Genomic DNA, 26,567 nt, shown 5'->3' on the forward strand with positions numbered 1-26,567 from the left:
ATTCAACATTAGAATATAGTCAGAACTTTTCCAATTGGTTCGCCTCTAGTTCAGCTCCTATTTGGATGCACTGTGCTGGGCAGAAATGTTATTTACATGCTGATATTTACATAAAAATTCTAGCAAAACCGTCACTGCTGGGAAATAAGGCCAAGTTTTGGACAAAGTCTGTCAAGTCAATGGAACTTAATGGAGTCCAATTGCCAAAAAGTCAACAAACATTTCTTTATGTCAAACATCCAGTAGCCACAGTTTATAGAACCCCCCAAAACCTTAAACATCTGCACTCCAGACTGTACAGTTTACGCTTCAACATCTTGCCGGAGAGCACTTGGCGGCTGCTGGAGGAATCGAATGTGAACTTTCAGTTTCAGAATAAAACGCTCCGATTAGTTATGTAAAAAGTTGAGGTGGTTATCACAACGATCTGTTGTGAAGCAAAGGAAAGGGAGAGCAGCAAAACAAACCCCAGCTCTGCTCCTCGTCGGGCCTCGTTATCGTCGGGAAGCTGCGACCTTCCCATCGTGTTTACTGCGTCAGCGGGCCGCCGTAGTGGAGCTGGACGGAGGACAGAGGTCGTGTAACGCCGTCTCTCCGAGGGGGAAACGGAGGGAGCTGAATAAACGGGTCAAGAGGTTATTGGTTAGCCCCCCCCCCTCATACTTCATGTGTTGAATATGCCCGTTTCCACAGAGACGGAGTGTACTGTCAATATGTATCTGACTCCCTGAGGCATGTGAGGGAACCTTTTGGGTGTTTTTTTTTTTTTGGAGCTCAGAAATGCAAACAAGAGGTCGGGGTCGTGAAACGGAAAGTTCCCAAGAAGTCTGGTATGTTCCTCGCCCCTGTGACCTCTCCTTTAAGGGAGGGGCTGGTTTGTGATGGGCTCAGGGCGTCCTCTGTGCTGTTGACTCTGAGAGGAGGAGCAACAGAGGCAGCATTTAGGCGCCAATCATCCCGTTTTAGGTTTTTTCTTTGCTGTTGTTCGCTGCAGGGACGGAAAGATTTGAATGCTCTCCTCAGTTGATGCCGTGTGGATTCATTCCCTGGAAATAACATTTTAACAAAATATGAAAACCGCTGATCCATCACATGTTTGGTCGTGGAACAACAACTCGCATAGACGTTTTTAATACACAGATGGAAATATTCCAATTTACACTCAATTACACTACATGGTACAAAGTACTGCAAAGTTACTGGAGGAGCTCTGTGTTTGATTGACACACTTGGATGTTGCTTCTGTTGTGGACATCAGGCAGTGGGTTGTTAATGCTCATCATATGGTTGTCACAACGTCTTCCAAGTTGCTTTTTTTTTTGTCCAAACAAATGTTAAAAAATGTCAGCGTTTTGCTTAATAGATGATCTAAATTATCTACCAAAGCTGCAGCTGATAGATTTTCTGTCGATAAACTAATCAGATAATCGTTTTAGCACTTCAGCGAATGTTCAAAAAAGAAAAGACTGCAACAAGAAAGAATGCTGAAATACAAAAAAAAAAATGGATCGAAAAACCCCACCAAATGAGAATTAAAAATAACATATCAGCTGTTATACATCAACAAAACATCCGAGTGAACACATGTGAACAGCTTTAAATAGAACACCAAACATCCAGACCTGGCGTCCCTTCTGGCTCCAGACCCCCGAGTGTCCAGCTGTGACAACGACTTCCTCTCTGCTCTCTAAAAGCTGTGTGTGTGTGTGTGTGTGCGTGTGCGTGTGTGTGTACACGCATGACAACTGTCTTCAGATCCTGCATGCATCGCCTGCTCTAGTAAACAACATCCTGTCGCTGCAGAACCCTCGGAGCTCACTGTGTAAAGACACAGAAACAAGCTCACAACGCAAGTCTGCCGAGACCAGAGCTAAAGATGAAGAATACATCCAAATAATTCACTTTCTTTTGGAAAGTTGCGACATGTGACACAATCAGAATGACAGTTTATCAAATGCACATTTCAGTTTCGTTCTGTGCTCCTCTCCCTCTGGAACATTTGCACTTTTAAAAGCTCCACCATCATGAATGTTTCATAGTCTTGGGTGGGGATGTGTTCCACTGTCACCTCCTTTCGTGACAAACCCACGGTAGTTTTTTTTTCTTTATAGGTCACTGTGCCAGATAGCTGCTCTCTCTCAAACACTGGTGGTGTTTATCCGTCAGACTTTGCAACTGACAGTTGGCAGTTTGATTTCCCAACAGTTGATTCTGTGCCAGAGAAGAAAGGAAAACCCCTACTCCTGTAAAATGTACCCATATTTGAATGATTTTTTTTTTGCTTCCTCGACCCCACCTTTCTCTCTATCAACGCCAATGTTTGCAGCCCAGACACGCAGTGACCTGAATCATTGTACAAAGGGTGGCGATGAATTATTTAAAAGAGGACTCTAAAGGGGAATTCTTCCTCTCTGGAAAAACATCCCCTCTACTCTCCTCTCTCTTTGTCCTGGCTGCATTGTTTGAGGCTATTTAAAGGTTGTATTTTTGTTTGACACGCTGAAACAGGCCTGGAAGACTTTCTTTTTGCTGAATATGTTCATGAAGGTCTCTTTCTTCCCTGGAAATGAAACTAAACATAAGAGAGATCCGTTTTAATCCTCTTTTCTTTGAATCGACGCCTTTAGCGATAACACATCTGTGAACCGTCGCATCTTCCCGGTGAAATTAAATCCCTTTCTCTTTCTGTTGTCTTGCAGATTGTCATCCCTTTCTTCAGCCTGCTCATCAAAGACATCTACTTCCTCAACGAGGGATGTGCCAACCGGCTGCAGAGCGGACACGTCAACTTTGAGGTAAACTGGTTTTTCAAATTCCCCCACAGGAGATCCCCCCCCCCACGAACAGAATACAACAGATTTACTCTAGTTCCCCCCTCGTCACTACTTACTACACATGGCGACGGATTTTGGGTTTTATTTATCTCCACTTCCCCTAAATAGAGTGTGAGAATGAAGAAGTGAGACCTGAGTGTGTGAAGTTCAGCTGTGTTTCCGTGGAACAAAACACGCTGACCAGTGACAAAGACTCACGAGTATTTCCACTGGTCTCTGGACACGGCTACAGTGAATCAGGATTTATTTAAAGGTTTCATTCCATCATAAGGCTGATTTCTTCTTCTGCCCTGTTATGACTCGTATACAGTACGTTTGAACACATAACACTCCAGGAAAGCTGACTTTATTAGGGTCGCCAAATAAATGAGCAGAATTTCTTCCATTGTCTTATATTTAACATTTATATCTGCAGTACACTGTTAGGCCACATGAGGGCATCTGAATGTTTGTATTTTTCTAAATTATACTGAAAACATTGAATCTAATATTAAAGTCTAGCATTGATTCTGTTTGTTTTACTGATAAGAGGGGAAAAAACAACCTTAATGAATTTATTTGGTCTCAATGTTTTCATTAAAACTTGATAAAACAAAGTCATGATTTATCAAACATATATATCTCTTCTAAATGGCTGGTTTACTTAATAATAATAAATAATTTAAGGCAATATGGAAAATCACAGTAATAAATCATCTGGAATGTTCATTTATGCACAAATTAGCTCTTTACATGATTTATACAGAATAACTTTAGGAAACCCTGGTGTTGTTTCAGTCTGAATATTAACCTGTAGTGTCTGTTTTCATGTTTATTTCAGAAATTCTGGGAACTCGCCAAACAAGTGAGCGAGTTCATGGCGTGGAAAAAAGTGGAGTGTCCGTTTGAGAAGGATCGCAAGATCCTGCAGTACCTGCTGACGGCGCCGGTTTTCAATGAAGATGGTACGTTTATCAATAAATATAGATATATATATAGATATATGAATCAATGATGTAGGATCAAAGACTGTTTTATGAGAATGTCTTCATGACATTATATTTCTCTACTTTCTGGCCAAGAGTTAGATGGTCAGATTTAAAGCACACTACTAATTGTATGGAAAAGAACGTACAGACATTAGCATGCTAATTAGCCTAGCTTATCATAACGCCTAAAAGTAAAAGGGAAACCGTTAGCTTAACTCTCTCCGACGTTAAAAATATGCCTTACAGCGCCTCACTGAAGCTCACTTATTCAGATGGTATAATTTGTTTGACATGTAATTTACATAATTTACTCATGTTTGACTACTCCTTTTTAAATTACGGCTGTAAAGCTCAAAATAAGCTTAAAATGAAGCACAGTCACTAGTTAAGTGACACGCTCATTAACAGTCACTTTGTCATATAAGTAAATACTCCTCAACTACTTATATTATTGTTAGTTTGCCAAGATTTCAGGCCAGTAAGACTTCTCTCATAGTAACCTGGGTTATTATTAGTTACAATGAAAGCAACTGTCCAGTATTAAATAAATCATGTTACCTTTCATTGATTATGAAAATACCTGATTACTGTCAGTGAGAGTGTAGATGTGGCTTGAAGCTGTGTTTTGGATTAAAATAAATAACAGCATTATATTATATAACGTAGACAACAGAAAGACTCTTTTTCTATTCGGCCTCCAACACGTACGCTTGTTATCACCCCTCTTGCTGGAGCAGTGCTGATAGTTTCCGTCTCCTTTAATCCACATCAAAGTCGCGTGTCGCTGGCTTCGGCTCTTATCGCCGTCTTATCAGAGAGAGACAGGGAGGTCTGTAAAATCCTCCTGACACTGAAGTACACCGACCGGACTGACGCATCGACCGTGAGCGCTATCAGCCGCTGGGCCGACAGCGTTGTTGATGGTGAACATCCTCCTGTCGAGCAGTTTGAGCATTTAAACAGATTCTGTGAGAGAAAGTGATGCCTTTTCATTTATTTATTCATATATATATTTAAAATGTTTTTCAGGCTCCAAATTAAGTCAGAATCTACTGGAACTTATGCTTTTGCTTTTTGACAGTTAAAATATTTTACTGCTTTATGCAACTTCAAGAGAACAAAATTACAAATCGTCTACAAAATCAGCTCCACTAGAGTTACTCAATTTTAAGGATTTACTTCAAAAATAAACTCTGTGCTCGACAGAACCCATCGTCCAGTCAAAAACCTCACAGACTAATTAACATCAGACAGTTAGGTCTGCATTAAAAGTTCAATACTACTAACAAAAGCATAGAATTTTAATTGATTTTATCATAAATATTTATTTTATGGCTCCTTTCTACCGATTTATTAAAACAGAAACTGAGTTTCATGTCACCACTCATCCCAAATTTCAATTTTCCTTTGCAAAAACATACCGTTCAACACAAAAGGTGCTTCGAGTAGTAAAAAGTGAAGAGCAAGATGTGAAGAAAATACAAGTTGACTGCAGATTCCTGAATATTATGAACCTTAAATTGTTAAAATAAGCAATTTTAGAAATCTAAAGTTTCTTCAATTTCTTCTTACAGCGTTGTACCTGGCATCATACGAGAGCGAAGGTCCTGAGAACAACATGGAGAAGGACAGATGGAAGTCTCTGAGGTGTGTATAACCCCCCCCTCACACACAAACACTCACACTCACCCTCGAGGCCTTTGGAGTCTTTCAATCACGCCTGTCAGCCCGCATCTCCTCCTGCCTCTCCGCTGACCAGGCCGACCCAGAGGGATGTAGGTCACACTGAGGCTGACCTGTAGGCTATTCAATAAACGCATTACACACACACACACACACACACACACACACACACACACACACACACACACACACACACACACACACACACACACACACACACACACACACACACACACTCTTCTTTGTCACACCATAGCTGGCGAAATCAAACCAAGAGAGTTGACAGAGGATATCTCTTCTCCCTTCTTTTCTATTAATTGACACAAACTGATTGTGGGACGTTTGTTTTGACCTCTCCTTGATTTATTCTCAGTAAACATTGTAAAGAGTTTAGGCCAATGTGGAAGTGTCTTAAAACCATGATGTTCATTTAGTAAATGATGTCCATTTAGAGGGGCAGACCCTCTGGTTGTATAGAAGTCTATGAGAAAATGACTCTACTTCTCTCTTGATTTATTCCCTCAGTAAACATTGTAAACATGAGTTTATGGTCTCAATCTCTAGTTTCAAAACAACCAAATGAAATCAAATTGTTAAGACATTCAGAGCATTGTGTTACAGAAGTATACGCGCCATTGGTTTTGTGGCTAACGTGTGTTTTTCTCTCTGGTCTCCACAGATCCACTCTGCTAAGCAGGGTCTAAACCGAAGAGACCAGAATAAAGTTTAAACTCCTGACAAGCGAGCCGGGTTCCTGTCGACGCCGCCGTTGTCAAAAACGAAGTATCCCCGTGTTGGAAGGGAAACGACAATCTCTACTTTGGCTGGAGAGGATGGAGAGGATCTTCTGTGTTCCTCCCCCCCCCACAGCTTCAGATTTCTATTAAGCTCTGCTGTTTCCCTCACCCTCTCGCCTCTTTGTGCTGTATATTTAAAAAGGACAGCTGTTTTTTCCTCTCTTTGTATGACTTTGTAGTCTTTTTAAAAAAAAAAAAACTAAAAAAAAAAAGGAGAAACGCTACAGACCTTCACAGTAAAAGCCACGGGGTGCCAAGGTTTCCTTCTGTGAAGCATTAATGGGAGTCGCTGGGCTTGTTTGTCCCCCCCCCCACGTTTTTTTGCAACTTAAGCTACAAAGTTAGCCGCTGGTTGGCTAACTGAACAGAAAACGCTACTCGCGCTGGTTCCATAAACCAGCATCCTTTGTACGGAGAACTCAAAACTTGCTTGGAATACTGTTGTTTATCTTTATGCTCGCCATATTTGTAGTTTTGTTTTCGTCTCCTTCCTTTTGTGGCGACAACCGAGTATCTCACGTCATGTTTTTCTGAAACTTTGTTAATTGTGACATGTAACAAAATGCACTGGTTGCATTTTGAAGATTAAGATTTGTTTGTTTTTGTCGTTTACATTTTTGTGGTTTTCAAAAGCAGCAAGCAACACTTTGTCGTTTAGCTTCGACACACTAAAGGCACCAGTAAACTTAAATGTGTTTATTGTATGGTTGAACATCTTTTAAACTCTGTTCTCTCTGGAATTGGCGTTTAAGACACCGTTATTTTAAAGCAGACTGACGCCTTATCAGTGAGCTTTAATGGAAGGTGTCATGATGAAGTGTTTCCTGTTGTCTCTGATAATCAGTGTTTAAAAATAGCCCCACTGCTGCTGAGAATATAAGCTGGGCTCCAAACTACCATTCATACTTTCCACCTTTTGTTCCTGCTCTGATGTAGAAAACAAAGTGTGCTTGTGCTGCCCCCTGCTGGTTGAGTCCGATCAGTGACAGTTGTTTGTGTGGTTGAATAATGTGAACTGAGGATTTCTGTTTAAACCCCCCCCCCTACACACATGCTAAATAATGTCCTTTTTTTATTTTTTCATGTTATTCAAAAGTACAGTTTCCTCCATATTTGTTTTTTATTTATAAATCTATTTGTGTAGTCACATTATGTCCTCATGCCAATATTTACTATTATTTTATTGTTATTTAATTTTGTACTAGGTACATGAAATGTTTAAGTAGTCCTCGGATATTGGCTTAACCATTATTTTTATATGCGAAGTTTGTATGAGACACTTATTTTTAAAAAAGGTACAAGCTCAGAGAATGAAGTTAAACGACGGATGTCTGCTTTGCCTTGACTGTTCCACAGAGTGCTGTTGTGGTTTATTGTGTACATACTGTGTTTGTTTGTTTGTTTGTTTTCCTCCCTGTGTTTATTAATTTGTATTTTGACTGTTGAAATGGAGAAGAGGAACCGTTTATAAATGAGTTGGTAGTGTTTAAAAGAGTTAATAAAAGGATGTTTGAAAGTATCAAGTGGCTGTGTCTATATCATTTTTAATATATTTAAAGTATGTGAAACAACAAAGAATAAAATATGTCTCCATAATTTTTCATGACGTTAAGATGAGACAAACCTATAGTAGTACTACAGTATGGATATTTGTTGACAGGCCAGAAAAGTTATCACTGACAAATCGAGCAGTTAAGCTACTGTGAGGGGTTTATGGTGCTGGAAATCCATTAATAAAATATATTGGTTAAGTCAGAGTGGCTTACTGCTAAATTTCCACAACTTCCTCATCATCGCAGGGAACACTGAACAAGATGAAGATTGACCGATACGGAGGATATCGGTGCGTCCCAAAACTCAAGCTTCAAAACGGAATTAGATAATAGACAAACTTTTTTTTAATGGGTAGTATTACAGCAGAAAAGAGTGAAGTGCAACATCAAGAGGCTTCATAAAAAACATAAGTCTATTAAATATGTAAGAAAAAAAGTCAATAACTACAGTAATTAAAACATTAAAAAAGATATATATAAAATCATAGACAGACTGAGTGGATGAGCTCCAATTGTTGCACATATGAAATCTTGATATTGCACATGAATGAATAAATTGATGTGTTCTCGATAAGGGATGATAGCTTAGCTGTCATTCTCCACTTCTGCATCCCAGGACAGAGCTGACCGTCTGAATACATCTGTTAAAGGTCATATCAGCAGTAGAGATGCTGCTGCCCCAACAGAGCAGATATTCTAACATACTTTAATCTCTTTTTGTCATGATATTTTTTGAAATACTATACTATGAATTTTTTAATATTTTTTGACATATATACTTCAATATTTATACTATACATATTACTTTTTTAAAGCATTTTTCAACATACTATACTATGACTTTTTAAATAATATTTTTCGACATACAATACTATGACTTTTTTATGGCATTTTCAAAATGCTATATTATGACTTCTTTCATAAAATGTCGTAAAAAACACAGTATAATATTCTAACTGAAAGCTGGTTGGGTCGGGGAGTTAAACCAGTCTGTATGGTGCATTACAGTTCTGGATCTGGTGCGGGCTTCAGTGAAAAATGAATGCTGACTTGAAGCATGAAGCAAAGGTTCGGCCCTCACCTTTTATCATCAAAATATACAAAATATTAAACAGCATAACCTGTAATTGAGCACAAAGTGTCATGCAGACATAATTCAGTATGCATCAGGGACCTGGAAAACAAACCCAGTAAGTGGAACAGAGTGTAGAAGGTACACTAGTTATATTCCCTTATGAAAATATTGGAAAGAAATATAAAAAGACACTTAAAGTTTGTCTTTAAATCTTTCACAGAACTTTCTTGAAGGAATGACACATACGTGGAGGGAGAATAACAGAATGCTGTGTAAGCCAAAACAAAAACTTCAATCATAAATATTTGATGAAGTCAGGACGAGAGAGTGAGTAATGTGCAATTTAATCACTTCTTTTGTTGGAGTTGAATTTTCTGCACAGAAGCAGGAAATATAAATGTATATCTGGCTCCACCAAGTGACAAAGTGAAGTTATTGCAACTGACATTGTTGCTGAATTACACTTCTGGCACTCACAACAATACACAAAGATTTAACTTAATAATATAAAATATATATGATTTATATAATATATAATTTGTGTAGTCACAGTCACACTTACCATCCTGCCAGCTTGTTGTGGTGAAAGTGACACCTGCATAAGAACAAAAAAAAAGAAGCATTTTACTGTCTTTTCCTCTGATGATGAGTGACATACAGACAGAAATAGAAAGAAAGAAAGAAAAATCACATTAATACTGAATTGGAAATTAATATCATGTTACATTTTAAAAAGTACGTGATAACACATAAGACCACAATGTTCAAATATCTGTAAAGTAACTTACAAAACTACTCAACAATAAAGTTCATATAAAATGTATGATGCTCACAGACATCATGCAGTGCAACAGCATGAAAAACATCAGTTTTTTTTTATAAATCTATGGGCTGTACAAAATGAGAACGTGGGAGAAGTTTGCCTCCGGAAAGGGTTTCCTATGCTTTGCCCTAAACATAGGGAGATTTCTGGAAGGAAGCCCTGAAGGCAAACTTGTCCCTAAAGCTCAAAACGACAAGATCTATTCTGACGTTTCTTACATCGTCATCCTCGAATCTAGTGGTTAAGAAAATCATCATGTGACATGTGAAGAAAGTAGTGTCAAGAAATGTCCCAATTAAACTATTAAAAAAACGGTCAAACTGAACTCTGACATTCAAAATACTTGTTAATATTTTTAAGTTCTCACAAACACTGATGTCCAAATATGTGCTGTACTATAATAGGACAGTTAACATTTAGAAAACACAACATCATATTATATCAAAGAGAACAATAAGACATCACAGTTCTGTGGCAAGAAAATATGACACTAAATATAGAAAATGCAGTGCTTTCATGTGGAATCTAACAATCTAAAAAGGCTGTTAAGCACCAACAAACCACACTAAACCAGTGGTGTCCAAGCAGGAGGTGTTATATTGGTTGACCCATAACCCACAGACGTGATAATGGGTCACAAGAAGACATTGATTTGTTTCGGGGGGGTCCAGAGCCAAACGGGTTACGAACCGCTGCACTAAACTATGACCTTTAAAGGATGATCATCATAAATCACGACTGATTTGGGGTCTTGCAACAAAACTAACCAGCACTGATCGTAAACACTGTAAAGAAAAAGAGGGAACACATGTAAACACGTGGAGAGCACGCAAAGTACAAAAACAAAGCCAGCTGCCGGGTTTGAACCCAGACTTTGGCCAAAACTGTCAATTCTTCCAATAGGAACATGTGCATTTGCTTTGTCAGAGTGCCCTTGAGCAAGTTCCTGCAGTAGAGAAAGCCTTGTGAGTCAGCTTTTTAGTGTGAACATGTTCATGCTCAGTCAGAATATGTCCTTTAGATCATTTGCCAGCCTCTCAGATTTGCTTTCAGGTTCAGTTTTGGGAGCCGGTGACCTGGATTCTTTTTACTTTGTTGTGTTCCGAGTGCTGCAGATGAGTCAACTCTGGCCACCTGCCATTATTGTTCTGTGCCCGTCAATAAAAACCTGCTGCGGGCCACGCTGCTCAGACATAAAACGCACTGGGAAAACCAATTAATCATTTTCTGGATGTGAAAGACTGCAGCTTTGGGTTTAGACTTTAGCTTGTCCCCCCAAGAAATAAATGAAATGCACAATGTGAAAACATGGAGCCCAAGAGAGGAAGATGATCAGAATAAAAAAGGTTAAATATCTGATACTAGCTCTCTTCACAGCTGCTCAAATTAATATATGAACAAAAACTACATGTATTAAAAAGGTTTTGCTTAGAGAAGTTACCCCACAGTGAGTTATCAGCAAACTTCCCCTAGCTCTATAGAGCGTTTTAGCATCTTTCAGCTCATTGTTTTGGTTTTTCAGCCTGAAACGTCGCTGTTTTGGCTCACTCTCACCGCTCTCTTCAAGGTTTTTTTGACATCAAACTGTAAACTGACAAAGTTATCAACCAGCTGGTGAAGAAAGTGGAACATCTGGCAGAAAAGAGATAAATCGTTTCTTCTTAGGAGTTGGTGCAGAGGAAACCGGAGCAAAAAATACTCCAAATGAGCCATAATGTTGCTCTGTGTTTTCTGAATAAAGTAACTGCTTAATGATATGATATGTCTGATGTTTTTATCTGGTTACACTGTCTTAAATGTCAAAAAAAAGCTTTAAAGTGAGCCTTTGTATATTTACTAAAAAGCGACAATTGTTGCTAGAAGCTAAACCTACTGGAAAATGCTAAAATAAAAACCTAATACTGGTACAAGTAGAGAAAAATCAAAACGGAATCATGTCAATAAACACAGAAACATCTAACCAAATTTTAAGATTAGCCACCATTAGCTAACATTTGCTACTATAAACTATAAGTAAAGCTGTATTGATTTGAAGAAATAATTGTGTTTAGGTGCTTATGAATTTAAGGTTTCTCACTTCAAAAGAATCCCTCTGATGCGAGACAACAATACTTATTCATCTATTTATTTACATTTCTATTTAGATGCTTCTGTTGACAAAACTAATAGGGCAGCTCTGAATCCAGCCTCTTTGTCTAATTTTTGTTAATATATGATTAAAAAGACAAAGAAGAGGCTGATGTCTCGTTATGTTTTATCACCTGCTGTGGTTTTTTCTTGCTTCACAAAACATAATAATTAAAATAATAATAAAAAGGTATTGTTGGGGATTGGTCCTTGTCATTTATGTTTAGCATATAGACAGCTCTTGAGTTGTTTTAGGGTGGCCTTCAGTTTGTGTGAAGAATACAATCTTGGACATGGTTCAGCTTTCTATTCATGATTTTTGTTACTTCAGTTAAATGCTAATTTTGTGGCATATTCTTTGTGTTACCGGTCTTATGTTGTTTGTATGTTAGGCATTGTTGATATCACTGCCTGGGCCTGACCAATTGTTTAAACCATTTTTAATCTCCACGGAGGTTTTCCTGGTTAAATAAAAAGGTTAATAAAAAAAATATACAGTACCAGTGAAAAGTTTGGACACACCTTCTCATTCAACTACTTTGAAGAATGTAAAATATAAAACATATTCTGGTTTGTTGAGCATTTGTTTGTTTACCACATAATTCCATATGTGTTCCTTCATAGTTTGGATGTCTTCAATATTAATCTACAATGTAGAAAAAAAATAAAAATAAAAAAAGAAAAACCATTGAATGAGAAGGTGTGTCCAAACTTCTGACTGGTACTGTATATATATATATATATATATATATATATATATATATATATATAAAAAAACAATGTATGTCTTCTTTTATACAGTACCAGTCAAACGTTTGGTACTGTATGTTGACACAAGAGGAGGCTTGGACCCTGGTACTGTATATACATGTGGTATGTGGCTATTTACCACATAATTCCATATGTGTTCCTTCATAGTTTGGATGTCTTCAATATTAATCTACAATGTAGAATATAATAAAAAAATGAAAATAAAGACATTGAATGAGAAGGTGTGTCTAAACTTCTGACTGGTACTGTACACACACAACACACACACACACACACACACATAATTCCATACACATAGTTTATATATATACATATACATATATACATATATATATATACACATATATATATATATATATATATACATATATATATATATATATATATATACACATATATATATATATATATATATATACATACATATATATATATATATATATACATACATATATATATATATATATATATATATATATATATATACATACATATATATATATATATATATATACATATATATATATATATATATATATATTTTACATTATTAAGTCGTATTATGAGACTGCCCAGTCACCGATTGCGGCGCACGCGAGAACGCGCACAGAGAGAGAGACAGAGAGACAGAGAGAGACAGAGAGAGAGAGAGAGAGGGAGGAGGAGGAGGAGGAGGAGGAGAGGATGCGAGCAGTGTTCATAGATGGACCGTCTGTCTGCTGGTGCTGATGAGAGAACAGCTCGTCTCTCCCTCTCAGCCGTCAGTTCCTGTGAAGGCTGAACACTGAAGCAGGTGAGTTCCTGAACACTGAAGCAGGTGAGATCTCCTCTGAACACTGAAGCAGGTGAGATCTCCTCTGAACACTGAAGCAGGTGAGATCTCCTCTGAACACTGAACACTGAACACTGAAGCAGGTGAGATCTCCTCTGAACACTGAAGCAGGTGAGATCTCCTCTGAACACCAGAGCAATGACGAGGCAGGTGCACGATCCCATCAGGGGAGGTTTTCATTTGCAAACTTAACCCAATTACTTTTGTTTTTTTTAAACTTCTGTCAACATGCATTTATTGTCTGTGTCTGTGTAGTTGTATAGTATGTGTATTTATTGTCTGTGTAGTTGTATAGTATGTGTATTTATTGTCTGTGTAGTTGTATAGTATGTGTATTTATTGTCTGTGTAGTTGTATAGTATGTGTATTTATTGTCTGTGTCTGTGTAGTTGTATAGTATGTGTATTTATTGTCTGTGTAGTTGTATAGTATGTGTATTTATTGTCTGTGTAGTTGTATAGTATGTGTATTTATTGTCTGTGTAGTTGTATAGTATGTGTATTTATTGTCTGTGTAGTTGTATAGTATGTGTATTTATTGTCTGTGTAGTTGTATAGTATGTGTATTTATTGTCTGTGTAGTTGTATAGTATAGTATGTGTATTTATTGTCTGTGTAGTTGTATAGTATGTGTATTTATTGTCTGTGTAGTTGTATAGTATGTGTATTTATTGTCTGTGTAGTTGTATAGTATGTGTATTTATTGTCTGTGTAGTTGTATAGTATGTGTATTTATTGTCTGTGTAGTTGTATAGTATGTGTATTTATTGTCTGTGTAGTTGTATAGTATGTGTATTTATTGTCTGTGTAGTTGTATAGTATGTGTATTTATTGTCTGTGTAGTTGTATAGTATGTGTATTTATTGTCTGTGTAGTTGTATAGTATGTGTATTTATTGTCTGTGTAGTTGTATAGTATGTGTATTTATTGTCTGTGTAGTTGTATAGTATGTGTATTTATTGTCTGTGTAGTTGTATAGTATGTGTATTTATTGTCTGTGTAGTTGTATAGTATGTGTATTTATTGTCTGTGTCTGTGTAGTTGAGCTGCTGCAACACTTGAATTTCCCCCATGGGGATCAATAAAGGAATATAATAATAATTACATGCAATGTGCAATACAAAAGGTTATAATGGGGAATATTCTTAAAATGATGTGAAACGTCAGTAAATGTGATACTGGACAGTTTTTTTTTTTTTAAATGTACCAGTTAAAGAGTTGAAGCTTTAAAAACAAAAATAAATAAGGTGAATTTCAGAATAAAATATATTTGTGATTTTCAGAATAGTGTTTGAGAACATCTGAAATTCTCTCAGTGTATGGCAGCAGGAATGTCATGAATGAAGTCCACTGTATGTGTGTGAGTGGGCGGCAGTCCCACACAACAAAAACAGGATTGTTCTCAGACATTTATTCCCCCAGATACACACAATATGTGGACAGAAACACATGGGATTATATCGTTATATTATTATTAATAATGTGATGTTGTGTGAGCCTCCTGAACTGCATCTATTTGACTGTTAGTGTGAGCAGATAGGGAGTGACTGTTGATGTAACGTAATACTTCCTGCCTCCTGAATAATAAATGGAGGAGACACTCATTGACCATTAAACACGGATTTGCTCTTCCTCCGGTTTTCTCTCTCACAGCAGAGTCAGCTCTTTTGTTTGAAACCTTCACTCCCAGCGTCCTCAGACAGACCTTTCCGTGCCAAAAGTCACGGTTTAGCTCATTTTGATGAACTCCTCAATAAAGCATTAACTCTGAATCTCCTTTTTCTCCTCAGGTGACAAGATGGGGAACGGTTCAATGAAATCGAAGCGTTACAAACACACGGACGGCTCCACATCCAACAGCCGAGCCTTCAAAGATCACGGGTTCAAGAACTCGTCCCTGGACGCCCTGAGGACTCGGGTGGACGAGCTGGAGCGGGAGGGCAAACGGCGAGACGAGGAGCTCAGTGCCAAAGAGCAGCAGATCAAAGGTCTCCAGGAGCAGCTGGCCAAACAGACGCGAGCGCTGGCCGAGCTGAGCGAGGAGCTGCAGGAGAAGTGCGTCCAGCTCAACAAGCTGCAGGACGTGATGAAGAACCAGACCGGGCCCTTCATGTCGTCCAGGACTCCTTCCATCAGAGCCAGCGTCAGGAACAGCCCCAACCTCAGCGTTCGAATCAAGGGGAGCATCAATAGACGGAAAGGGGCAAAATCCGGGGTGTCGGCCGAACCCACATCCAGGACCTACGACTCCAGCGGCCTGCCCAAGTTCTCCTTCGAGAAGGCCCGGGTTACCAAGGATGCGAGGTGAGATGTTTGAGTTCAAAAGGGTTCAGACAAACGCAAAGAGGAGGAGGATGATAACGAGGTTGGACAGATGGTGGTTTAAAAAGGTTCTTGACGCCCCTAAGGCTCAGGCCAGCCTGGTGGAGGAGTGTTAAAACAATGGGAGCAGCAAGAGTGGGTGGTAGACGGAAAGTGGGCAAGAAGAAAAAGATTTTTAGTGCGATGACGTAGAAGAGATTTGTTGTAAAAACAACATTCAGTGTTCAGTCCAAGATTTTTCAGCTGCTAAATATAAAACGTAATATGATCAACTTTCAATTTGAATAATTTACTGGCTCAAAAAAAAAAAGAAGGCCAAAAGTATGTGGACAACCCCTTTCTCTATAGTTTGGACTCTTAAGTCCCAATAAAGATACATCTGTAGACATTGTGCTTCCAACTTTGTAGCAACAGTTTGTGCTTGTCTGTAAAGATATGGTTGACTTGACTGGCCTGCACAGAGCTCTGATCTCAACGCTTTTGGGATGACCTGGAACGCCAATAGCGGGCCAGGCCAATAAACAAGTTGGTGTTTGACCTCAATAATGCTCTAGTGGCTGAATGGGAGTAAATCCACAGCAGCCAGGTTTCAGCATCTCTTAAGAAGCTTGAAACCAGAAGAATGGAGATTGTTACGGCAGCAGTTTATTAAATGAACATCATGCTGTCTTAAAGAAGACTTGAAACTAGAGATTGAGACCATAAACTCATGTTTACAATGTTTACTGAGGGAATAAATCAAGAGAGAAGTAGAGTCATTTTCTCATAGACTTCTATACAACCAGAGGAGTCGCCCCCTGATGGACAGGAGAGAGAATGCAGCTTTAAGACACTTCTGCATCGGCTTCACTTAGCAGAAGTAGAGGTTGTCGCCTGTATGAAACAACAGTTTTGAAGAAATGTTCCAAGACTCACTAAAGCTCTGTTTATAGTAAATCGCAAAAAATGCAGACAACGCTATTTCTTATATCATCTATTACCTATAACAGTATAAACAGCCGTAAATCAACATTTCTTTCCAATAAAACAGGTGGTCCACTGGTCCCATTAAAAAAACAAAACAATGACCTTTCTCCAAGCTGTGACTTCATCGATTTATGTTTGTGCTACATCAGTCCCACCTCGACAGGAAGTATATCAAATTAAGGAAGTAAATTGATCTCAACACACTGCCTTGTGGGGACAGATAAGCTTCGAGCCTCAAAATGAGCACATTAAGGATCATTTAGACAAAAAAAAGCTCAATAATGCCTATAGATGATAATAAACTACTGTGTGTTGGATGCTCAGACCTCCAGCTGAGGACTTCAAGGTCCTGCCCTTCTCTAGAAACTGTTTAAAATTTTTTAAAATATATTAAGAGTAAATATTGTTTTTATAAAACGTAAAAGTGTGTAAGGTCGTTTTGTATATCTAATATGTATGATGTTTTTTAGTCAAATGTCTAATTGATGTACTTAATACAAAAAAAAAAAAATCAATAATAAAAGAAAAAGAACTGCAGACATGACTCAGATTAATGTGAAATAGTTGGAAACATTTGGGGGATAAAATCATGGTTGACTCTTGAACGTCTCAAAGTCAGAGACTCCTGACAAAAATCACTTAATTGGACAGTTCATCTTGAGATACTCTGTACCTGATACTTATCAACTATATTTTGGCTCAGCAGTTGCCAGGCAACCAGCGTGGATTCAAAAGGTTTAACTGGTCGTGGCCAAGAATCTGAATCATAATAAGTTGTAAAACGGTTAAATTCGTAGAGACGACGTTCACAGCTTTGGTAGGGGCAGCGACCTGTCAATCAGTAAGCCCGCCCTAAAGCATACAGAGAGAAAATATGTGTCCACACAGCTTTAGGTCAGACTGATTCAGACTTTGAGATTCAGCCGTCACTGACGAGGTTTAGACATCTTTGACAAAATCTTCAATAGAAGAATCCAGGCCCAATGACACGAACGCAACATCACTGAGGCTTTGTAATTTACCTTTAACACTCTAGTCAACACATGCTGCCCACGTCTTCTCCACTGCTCTTTTCTCTGGTTGAGCATTCAGCAGCTTTTGTTCTTTTACAGATCAAATTAGTGCCAAACACAAGTGCAGAGATTGCTGTCCTTTTATCACAACCTGGCAAACAAAGAGTCTGTTTTACATTTGTTTTCCCGTTCTGACAAACAGCAGAGGGATCGATTCGAATCCAATCCAACTGCAGGATCTTTAATGTGTGACCCCGTCAAGTCAGATAATTGACTATGCACACAACAAGCTCAAAGAGACAACAAACAACACAAAAGGTTATTTCATAAAGGCAGTGAGTCTTGGCAGATTGCTTGCCTCTTTGGAAGTAAAGAGGCAGCGGCTCTTCTCCGGGTTCCCTCTCGATGTCTGAGCTCCGAAGTACAAAAGGCTGTTTTGTTGCTGCGTGAAAAACAACAGATTTGGGGATTTTATGGGTTTAGATCAGTTAAAGAAGGACACAAAGGATAGAAGGATGGACAAAAGGAAATTAAAGCTGAAAGAATGCATGAAGAAAGAAATATGAAAAGAAAAGATGGAAGGTCAGGTGAAACGTGGAGACAAAGTTCTAGAGACAAAAAAGTGAAGAATCAAAAAGTAGTAAGAGAAGGAAAATGGAAAGAAAAACACAAAAAGACAGAAAAGAACAACAACAAGAAAGAAGGAAGACAGAAAAAAGTAGGAAGGAAAGAACAGAAGGTTAGACAGAACGAAAGAATAAAGAATGAAACCATGCTTTCCAATACCAATACTACAGGACTAGGAGGTACTGACTTTCATCTCGACCGCTTCACACCCATCTGCAAAACAGCCCCAGTGTGAGCTGAAGTTCATGATCTGATGGAACCAATAGTACCACATCATCTGCGTAGAGTAAATACTGGGGTAACCCGCCTCCCCCTGCCTGCACCTCGAGCTCCTGTTCATGAACATCACAAACAGAATTGGTGACAAGAGACAACCCTGGCGGATGCCTCCACCCACTGGCAACGTGTTTGCCTTCCTAGCGAAGCATACAGACAAAGCTCAAACATCGGGACCCTAAATAATAAGAGCTCACACTCCCTTTGTGCGAATGTAAACCACCAGCCCGGTTTGCTCCTTCACAGGCACCCGACCTCTAAACTCTGCCTCCACTGAGGACACGTTGGTCGGGTTCTTTCCATCGCACTTCAATACCCACAGTTCTCCTCCCCTGCATGAAAACAGCCGAGCCCTGCTGTCACTTTCTGATTTGTTTGAAGCTTTTGCCAGAATTTCCTCGAGGCCAACCGAAAGTCCTTCTCCAAAGTCTCCGCAAACTCCTCCCACACCTGGGTTTCTGCTTTGGCAACCGCACACAACAAACAACACGGAAGGTTTTCCTTCATGAAAGTCAAATTGCCTTTTGTCACGGTGTTCTTCATATTGAACAACATGAATACGGCACTCTGGAGTGAATAAATGAGAGCATGCAGAGTCTCCTTCTCTCAACCTGATCCTCATGTTTAAAGCATTTGTCGCTAATAAGCCCAGCATGTATTATATAACCAAGACTAATGTAAATGAGGCAGTCTGGTACTCTCATGCAAACTGGCCCTTTGAAAAACACAAAACTCGTCTTTCTGTGAATGACAATGTAACACGCTGCAGACACTGGCAGAGTAATGACACAGCTAGGTGGGAGGGGAGGATGTGGGTTGAAAAATAAAGGACTGGATGTCATCTGCTCTGATTTTTATGAAGCCCAAAGTGATAATTTATTACACACGATAAGGTGGATAAACAGACCACCCACCTTCCGTACCGCTCACCTCTCCGAGCAGCGACCCGGTCTCATGATCTACAGTTTGCATTCAACCATGGCTCTTAACCTTTTTCGGTTAACAGTTCCCCAAAGGAAGTGATGTCTTCTTCTGCTGCAGCTGTTAAAATGCACAACGGTGAACTTTGACAGCTCATCAGGATTTTATGTTTTCGCTGTTTAAATTGATTCATCGTCCGAAAAGGAGCCCAGAGGCTGCGAATAGTCATCTTTCCACAGGAGACAAAATATTTATCACGCAGACTAAAAACGTGGATGTGGGCGTCCTGGTGGCTCAGGAACGCACCACATAGACGCAGTCGAGGTATTAAAAGTATCCTTTTCTTAAGAGAAACGAGCATCAAAACTACACTGGAAACATAATCCATTACTAGTACATGTCCTGTTTTAAAGTACCTCCATAAACAAGAAATAAGTAATGCAAGAAAAACCATACTCTAGTATCAAAAGTACCGAAGTACAAAAGGCTGTTTTGTTGCTGCGTGAAAAACAACAGATTTGGGGATTTTTATGGGTTTAGATCAGTTAAAGAAGGACACAAAGGATAGAAGGATGGACAAAAGGAAATTAAAGCTGAAAGAATGCATGAAGAAAGAAATATGAAAAGAAAAGATGGAAGGTCAGGTGAAACGTGGAGACAAAGTTGTAGAGACAAAAAAGTGAAGAATCAAAAAGTAGTAAGAGAAGGAAAATGGAAAGAAAAACACAAAACGACAGAAAAACAAGAAAGAAGGAAGACAGAAAAAAAGTAGGAAGGAAAGAACAGAAGGTAAGACAGAACGAAAGAATAAAGAATGAAACCATGCTTTCCAATACCAATACTACAGGACTATTCAGTATGTCCATTACATAGTATGCCAAACGCAGTATGCCAATAATACCAGGATGTTCTACTTCATCCAGTCACATTTTACAGTATGCAGACCGACATTGTTTTCTGGCTATTCTGACCCACAATCCTTTGTGAAGCAGATATATGAGCAAGAGGGTCAAAGTTCAAGATGCCATGTTATGAGGGAGTGTGTACTGTATGCATTAAATGCATACAGTACACACTTTGTAAGGGAAGCTGCAGTATTTACTAAAAGAAAAAAGAAAAAGTATGCGATCTGGAACGCAGCTAAAGTGCTGCAAATCAAATACCAGCCTCAAGTTGAAGTACAAGTTGTTGCTTGTTGTGATCAACCAGCGATCCAAAACCCAAAGTTTCAATACCAGTATGTGACACTGAGAAAACTGGCAAATATTAACAAGTTAAAAAAGCTGGAAACAGGGCCTTTTTTGGCATTTTTTGCATTGCTGAGGAAAACTGTTGCTGGTTAATTTCTATTGTTTATTTAATCAATTAATACTTTATTTTGCTCTAGAACGAAGGAAATGTTAAGACAGAGAGCAAGTTGATATCAGTATTTAGTTTCTCTCATCCTGAATGCAAAATCTAAATCTGCTAAATGAATCTGAAGTTAATTGAAGTTGAGAAAAAGGAAAAGCTACAGTACCTCTAAACTGCTCTTACAATACGCACAGTACTTCATTAAACATATTTAGAAACTTCCACCACACAAATGTACCGAGTTGTTGATGAACTGGTGAAAGATCTGTCTCACTCTTCTTCTTTCTGTCTCTTCTCACTGACAAAAAACAAATCTAAAGTAAAGATATGTGACAAACAAAACTGCATTTCTGTATAGATAACAGAGTTTTTATCCCTGACAGTGTAAAGAAGCTGCTGACGGACGCCCTGAACAAGAACCAGTACCTGAAGAGGCTGGAGCTGCAGCAGATCAAAGACATGGTGGAGTGCATGTACGAGTGCACCTACCAGCAGGGAGAGTACGTCATCAAGCAGGGAGAGCCTGGGAACCATCTGTTTGTCCTGGCAGGTACGTCCACTCCTGTTTCATCATCTTCTTCTTCATCTGGAAAAAAAAAATCACTCTTTCTGTCCACTTCCTGCAGTGGCTGAGACATACCTCCGATTACAAACGTCACATGACATATAGCGACCAATAAGAAGCAGCAGCAACATGTGCAATGAGGAACCTCAGCAGGTGATTTCACTGATGAGTTCTTCATCTGAGCGTTAACTAGTCTTCTGTTGCAAAGGGACAAAACAAGAACTTCATGCTGAAACGAAATGGGAAATAATGATTCCCTTTGGGCACATTTTACAATTTTACACTTCACACAGTTTTCTTTACCTTTCAAACACCAATTACAAAGAAAATCTGGTTCGCTAACACATTAAACACAAGTCTTGAGTGCAGATTTCCCCTGAGAGCCTCCTCGCAATATTCTCAATCTTGTTTCCGAAGAAGAGAAATCTGTTTCTGTCGTGTTGGTTTCATTCACTGTGTGAAAACATGCAGAGATTAAAACCTCTGCTTCCATCCTGAGTCTGAAGTGAAGAGAAACACAATGTTGGTTATCTGGTGTTTGCTAAATAAAGCAAAGAGAGAAGGAAAAAGAAGCTGCGATGTATGTGTGTGTGTGTAAATGTACCCTGAGGGAGAATATTACTACTGTTGGTCTGATGGATGAAAATCTGCCTCCTCATGTAAATGACAAGCCAGATTTGCAGAACTATGTAAACAGCTGATGTGCACTGAGATGCACTGTGTTGAAAGAGAAGTTGGTCCTTTTGCAGTATTTTCTTTTTAAACACCTGCATGTGATTTATGATGAACCCAACACCTTCTGGAGCCTAAATCTGCTGTTTATGTCACGTATTCTTAAAAAACAGGCATTTGTTCCAAACAATCCATCAAATAAAAAAAGAGAAAATCGGGAATCAACTTTAGGATTTAATTTTCGTCTCTTTTTCCACGTGTATCTTTCCCAATCTGTGTATTAGCTTACATCTGACTACATTTTAGATGACCAAATATTGAGTAGAAATAATGCTGACTGAAAAGTTAGAGGGTCTGAAATTAAATTAAAAATAAATCTGAATCTAGCAGGAATATATGAGTCACCTGCCACACGACCAGCCAATCGAATCAAAGTGCAGCAACAGATTGGTTCCACTGATCTACGCAGATTAATAGCATCGAAACTTTTGTGCCTGTTGGAAAGCTTAAGTAGCCAAATGTTATTCTTTAAAAAATGAAAAGTATTCTTGTTAGGTGAATACATTTCCTCTGGTTTATTAACTCTTAGCAAGAAAGTATATTTACATGTTGTTTTTCACCTATTTATTTACCTCCTTATTCATTTACTTAAACAAATTAGTTTAATGTTCGGTTGGTTGTTTTTTTAGATTACATAGGGAACTTCCAGCTAACCTTTTCATCTACAACTAAGTGTTTAAATGACCACATGGTCTCTAAACGATGACTGGTCGTCTGCCAGTGTGGTTGGTGGTGAAATTAGCCATTCACAGACAAAATGACTTCTGTTGTGTGGTGTTACAAAGATTTGTCACCCTGCACAGGAAAATGCAGTAGACTAACATTCAGATTATGTCCAAACATGACCAAACATATTTCTAAAAAGTCCTAAATCACATGTTGCTTGTTTGAAAAATAACTGAAAAAGGGATGCATTTTCAAGACAAATATTAAAAGAGAATCTAAAAAGAAACAATGTGACATGTTTCACCTCTAAAACTGAACGCAGTACAGCCTTTGTGATGTGAATAATTAATAAAGTATTAAGAGGAATACTGATTATTCACTAATGACACTCTTGAAATAATCACACATACGTCAGAAGCCAGTGATTATAATCTCATTAATGAAGTCTTTGATTTGAGTCATAATTCATGCAGCAGATGATTTCATTACAGGGTCACTGACGGACCAACAGCCTCAAAATATCTGAAGGAGAGGAGGAAGAGAAGGGCATTTTTATTTTATATAGAATATTTAGCAATTAAGTGGATGTATTATATTTTCTTTTTTTCAGTCAATAGCATTCTTTTTAGCAGAAATGGCCCCAAAATAAATTATTCTAATAATACAAATAGTAATAATAATAACAGTTATAATTATATTATTATTATGATTTGTGATAAATCCCAGAATTAATGTTGGAAAATCGCTCTCCTTGTTTCTCTTGAGTCAAGTATTCTTTACAGGCTTTATTCACCAGCTCGTAAAATCATGAGAGCAGAATTTTGGATCGAACAAAATTTAAATGTCATTAGATTCCGGCCTGTAGCACATGTCTGTCTTCCTGTGTCCTAAATGTGGCTTTAAAAACACTATTGATTGTCCTTGTTTCATATTTGCAGATGGGAAGCTGGATGTGTTTCAACAAAACAAACTGCTGGCTTCGATAACGGTCGGGACCACGTTTGGAGAATTAGCCATCCTGTACAACTGCACACGGACTGCGTCAGTGCGAGGTAAAGACTCAAACTACAGTGGAAAGCAAGTTGTCCTGATCAGATTGTACTTTTACATTTCATGCATCCTGCTGAAGCTGTTCTCCAGACAAGCAGTCAGTCAGTGCATGATGGACAGACTGACGGCTGCAGAGAGCGAATCGGTGACCTTGTGGCGGACACGATAAAAAGTCACGTATAACAAATGTTTAATTACCCCATTACTTTGTTTGCTGTTGCCCCTCCCTTCTCAGACCTCAGACTGTATGCTCTCATGAAGCCTCTGTGCTCCATGAAGTTAGGCCCCTCACACATAATCAGCAGTAAGAGCAAGGTGGTGCACAGAGGCAAAGTATAGTAAAGGACTTCGTCACCAAGTTGTGCCAGGTAGCAGGAAAGCAGAGTTGTGCACTCGAATCACATGACTTGGACTCGAATCACAAATTTGATGACTTTTGAGAAATTCAAAGGACTTGCAGCTTGAATTTAAACACCAATAACCCGTGACTTCATTTGAGAAAACTTGAAACCTTCCCTCAAGCCCAAATATGAAAGATGTATGTTATATAAAAAAATCAATTAATGGCAATGGAATGAATGTTCTTTCATTTCCTAATCCAACTACAGCTGAAGCTATCAATGTTTTTTCAATATGTTCAGTTGAACTTGTTTTAATGCACATTATTATAACTTTATTGTTCAAATGACATTCAGTTTGGTGAAGAGCTCATTATGTCTTGTTTAGGACTCAAAACTCAAAGTTTAGGACTTGGGCCTTGAGTATTTACTTGAGATTTACTTGGTCCCAAAGTGCTGGGAAAATATAAAAAGACAAAACAAAAATCTTTGTCAATTATGTATTGTCATACAAAAGAAAGCACAAGTTTCTTCCTTAAGAGAAGGAGACTGCCAAGAACCCCAACATGAGAGTAAAACCAGGAGCAGTGACTTCCTTCAGTCTTGTTGTGACCATGGAGCAACCAGTGGAGACTCAAACTGCTGGGTCGACGGATCATTTATTCATTGTCAAGAAATACTTACATAACTTCCTCTAAAACCGTAAATAATTGAGTTCACATTGCTGTGTGTAAATTAAACTAAATACAAAGTGGTAATTAGTGAGCTTCAAAGGTTTAGAAAATGTATGCTAAGCTAGGCTAAACACTGTTGAACTATTCTAACTTTAAGTTGTGGACAACTGTCACCGCCACTGAGGGCTACCCATAACCCTTTGCAATTAACTCAAAAGAAAAGATTAACAGCAGCGCATAGTAGTTAATTATGTAACAGACTCTAACTTGATAACTATTAGCTTTAATTGTTGGTGGGAAGCCAGTGAGGGGTTCTCATCCTAGTTGCTGCACTAGTGGCTTCTTCTGGAGAGAAAACAGCGAGCAAAAACTTGCAAAACTAATAAAAAACAAAAAAATATCTAATAATTTTATGACAGGGAGGAATTAAATGCTTATTTGCGGTTATATATATGTTGTGGAGTATTTAGATTTTTCACATGAGGCTAAAGAACAATAGCTATTGTGTGCAGAATTGAAACAAGTCTGAGGGTAAAAGGACCTTTTTTTTTATGTTACCAGACACGTTGATCAATGAGAATTTGTTTCCCCTTCCTGTCCAGCACCCTTTAACATGATATTCTCTTGAATCCACCCCAACGCACTCCTGAATGCAATTCGACACTTCATCTGACCTTCGTCTAAGGAATCACCTGATAGTCGGAGCCCGAGAATCAGATCAGGTCATTACACCCCAAGTAAACAAGCTTTTCGCGTTGGGTGTGTTGACAAAGGCTTTGCATGATATCCACAGCTTTGCATTCTGATTGGTTTTCACCTCCTTGGCATTTGGAGAAAGCGCATACCATGTAGTATATGTGAGTGCTCTTTGTTCGTGGTTTGTATATTTAACCAGGTAATTGACTGGTGGCCCTTTTTGGGGGAGGGACACTGAGTTGACCTCAATATTCGGGGTGAACTGGAAAAACCATGACAGACTCTCTGATTGGGTTTTTTTCTCTTTTTTGCTACCAGTTCATGTCAAACTCTCACAGCTACTTCCTCTTTGTACCAACAGATGCTTGTCTCTGAGTTTCTGTAGCTTTGACGTGACTCACCACCGAGATGGAGGACAGATTACAGTGTTTCTCTCGCCTCCTTTGTCCATCTAACAAAAGAAACAATACATCATTTCTCCTTGGCGATAGAGGACCTTAATTAAACTACAAAATGGGAAGAAAGATTAAGGAGGGGAAAAGCAAATGTACATTTCTTTGGGTTGTCACTCTTCATTCTACAAGTTTTCCTAAGCACTGTGTTATTGAAAACAGCTGTGGCTCCTTTAGTATTTACTAATCAGGGGCGCAGGTTAACCAGTTTTTCCTCTAGAGGTCAGAACCCTGGACCACGTCCCCACTTTTTCTGATGGATGTGATGTTGTTCTTACAGCGGTGAACAAAGTGAGGACGTGGGCTTTGGACCGCGAGGTGTTTCAGAACATCATGAGGAGGACGGCCGAGACGCGACACGAACAGTACCGCAACTTCCTCCGAAGGTTAGACTCAATCTGTAGCCAATGAGATTAGTATCACCTTACTGTTATGGTTCGTGTAAGCCATAAAG

General features: G+C 38.7%; 2 protein-coding genes and 1 long non-coding RNA gene across 3 annotated transcripts in view; 2 read left to right on the plus strand and 1 right to left on the minus strand.

Moving 5' to 3' along the window:
* The window catches only part of rasgef1ba (RasGEF domain family, member 1Ba), a 30,187-nt gene extending 22,402 nt beyond the window's left edge, over nt 1-7,785 (plus strand). The window contains exons 11-14 of the mRNA XM_054610171.1: nt 2,700-2,795; nt 3,655-3,778; nt 5,377-5,449; nt 6,165-7,785. Of these exons, the coding sequence (XP_054466146.1) occupies nt 2,700-2,795; nt 3,655-3,778; nt 5,377-5,449; nt 6,165-6,189 (318 nt within the window). The 3' untranslated portion in view covers nt 6,190-7,785. The remainder of the gene's footprint in view (nt 1-2,699; nt 2,796-3,654; nt 3,779-5,376; nt 5,450-6,164) is intronic.
* LOC129100729 (uncharacterized) lies at nt 679-21,518 on the minus strand. Its single transcript, XR_008531676.1, has 4 exons — nt 21,430-21,518; nt 9,473-9,505; nt 5,492-5,605; nt 679-1,046 (listed from the first exon to the last, which is right to left on the minus strand). It is a non-coding gene; the product is annotated as an uncharacterized LOC129100729 (long non-coding RNA).
* prkg2 (protein kinase cGMP-dependent 2) overlaps nt 15,261-26,567 on the plus strand; it is a 29,478-nt gene continuing 18,171 nt past the window's right edge. Inside the window, exons 1-4 of the mRNA XM_054610170.1 lie at nt 15,261-15,766; nt 21,324-21,490; nt 23,842-23,955; nt 26,394-26,499. Of these exons, the coding sequence (XP_054466145.1) occupies nt 15,261-15,766; nt 21,324-21,490; nt 23,842-23,955; nt 26,394-26,499 (893 nt within the window). The remainder of the gene's footprint in view (nt 15,767-21,323; nt 21,491-23,841; nt 23,956-26,393; nt 26,500-26,567) is intronic.

The sequence above is a fragment of the Anoplopoma fimbria genome, chromosome 13 (genome assembly GCF_027596085.1).
Source record: "Anoplopoma fimbria isolate UVic2021 breed Golden Eagle Sablefish chromosome 13, Afim_UVic_2022, whole genome shotgun sequence".
Lineage (NCBI taxonomy): Eukaryota > Metazoa > Chordata > Actinopteri > Perciformes > Anoplopomatidae > Anoplopoma > Anoplopoma fimbria.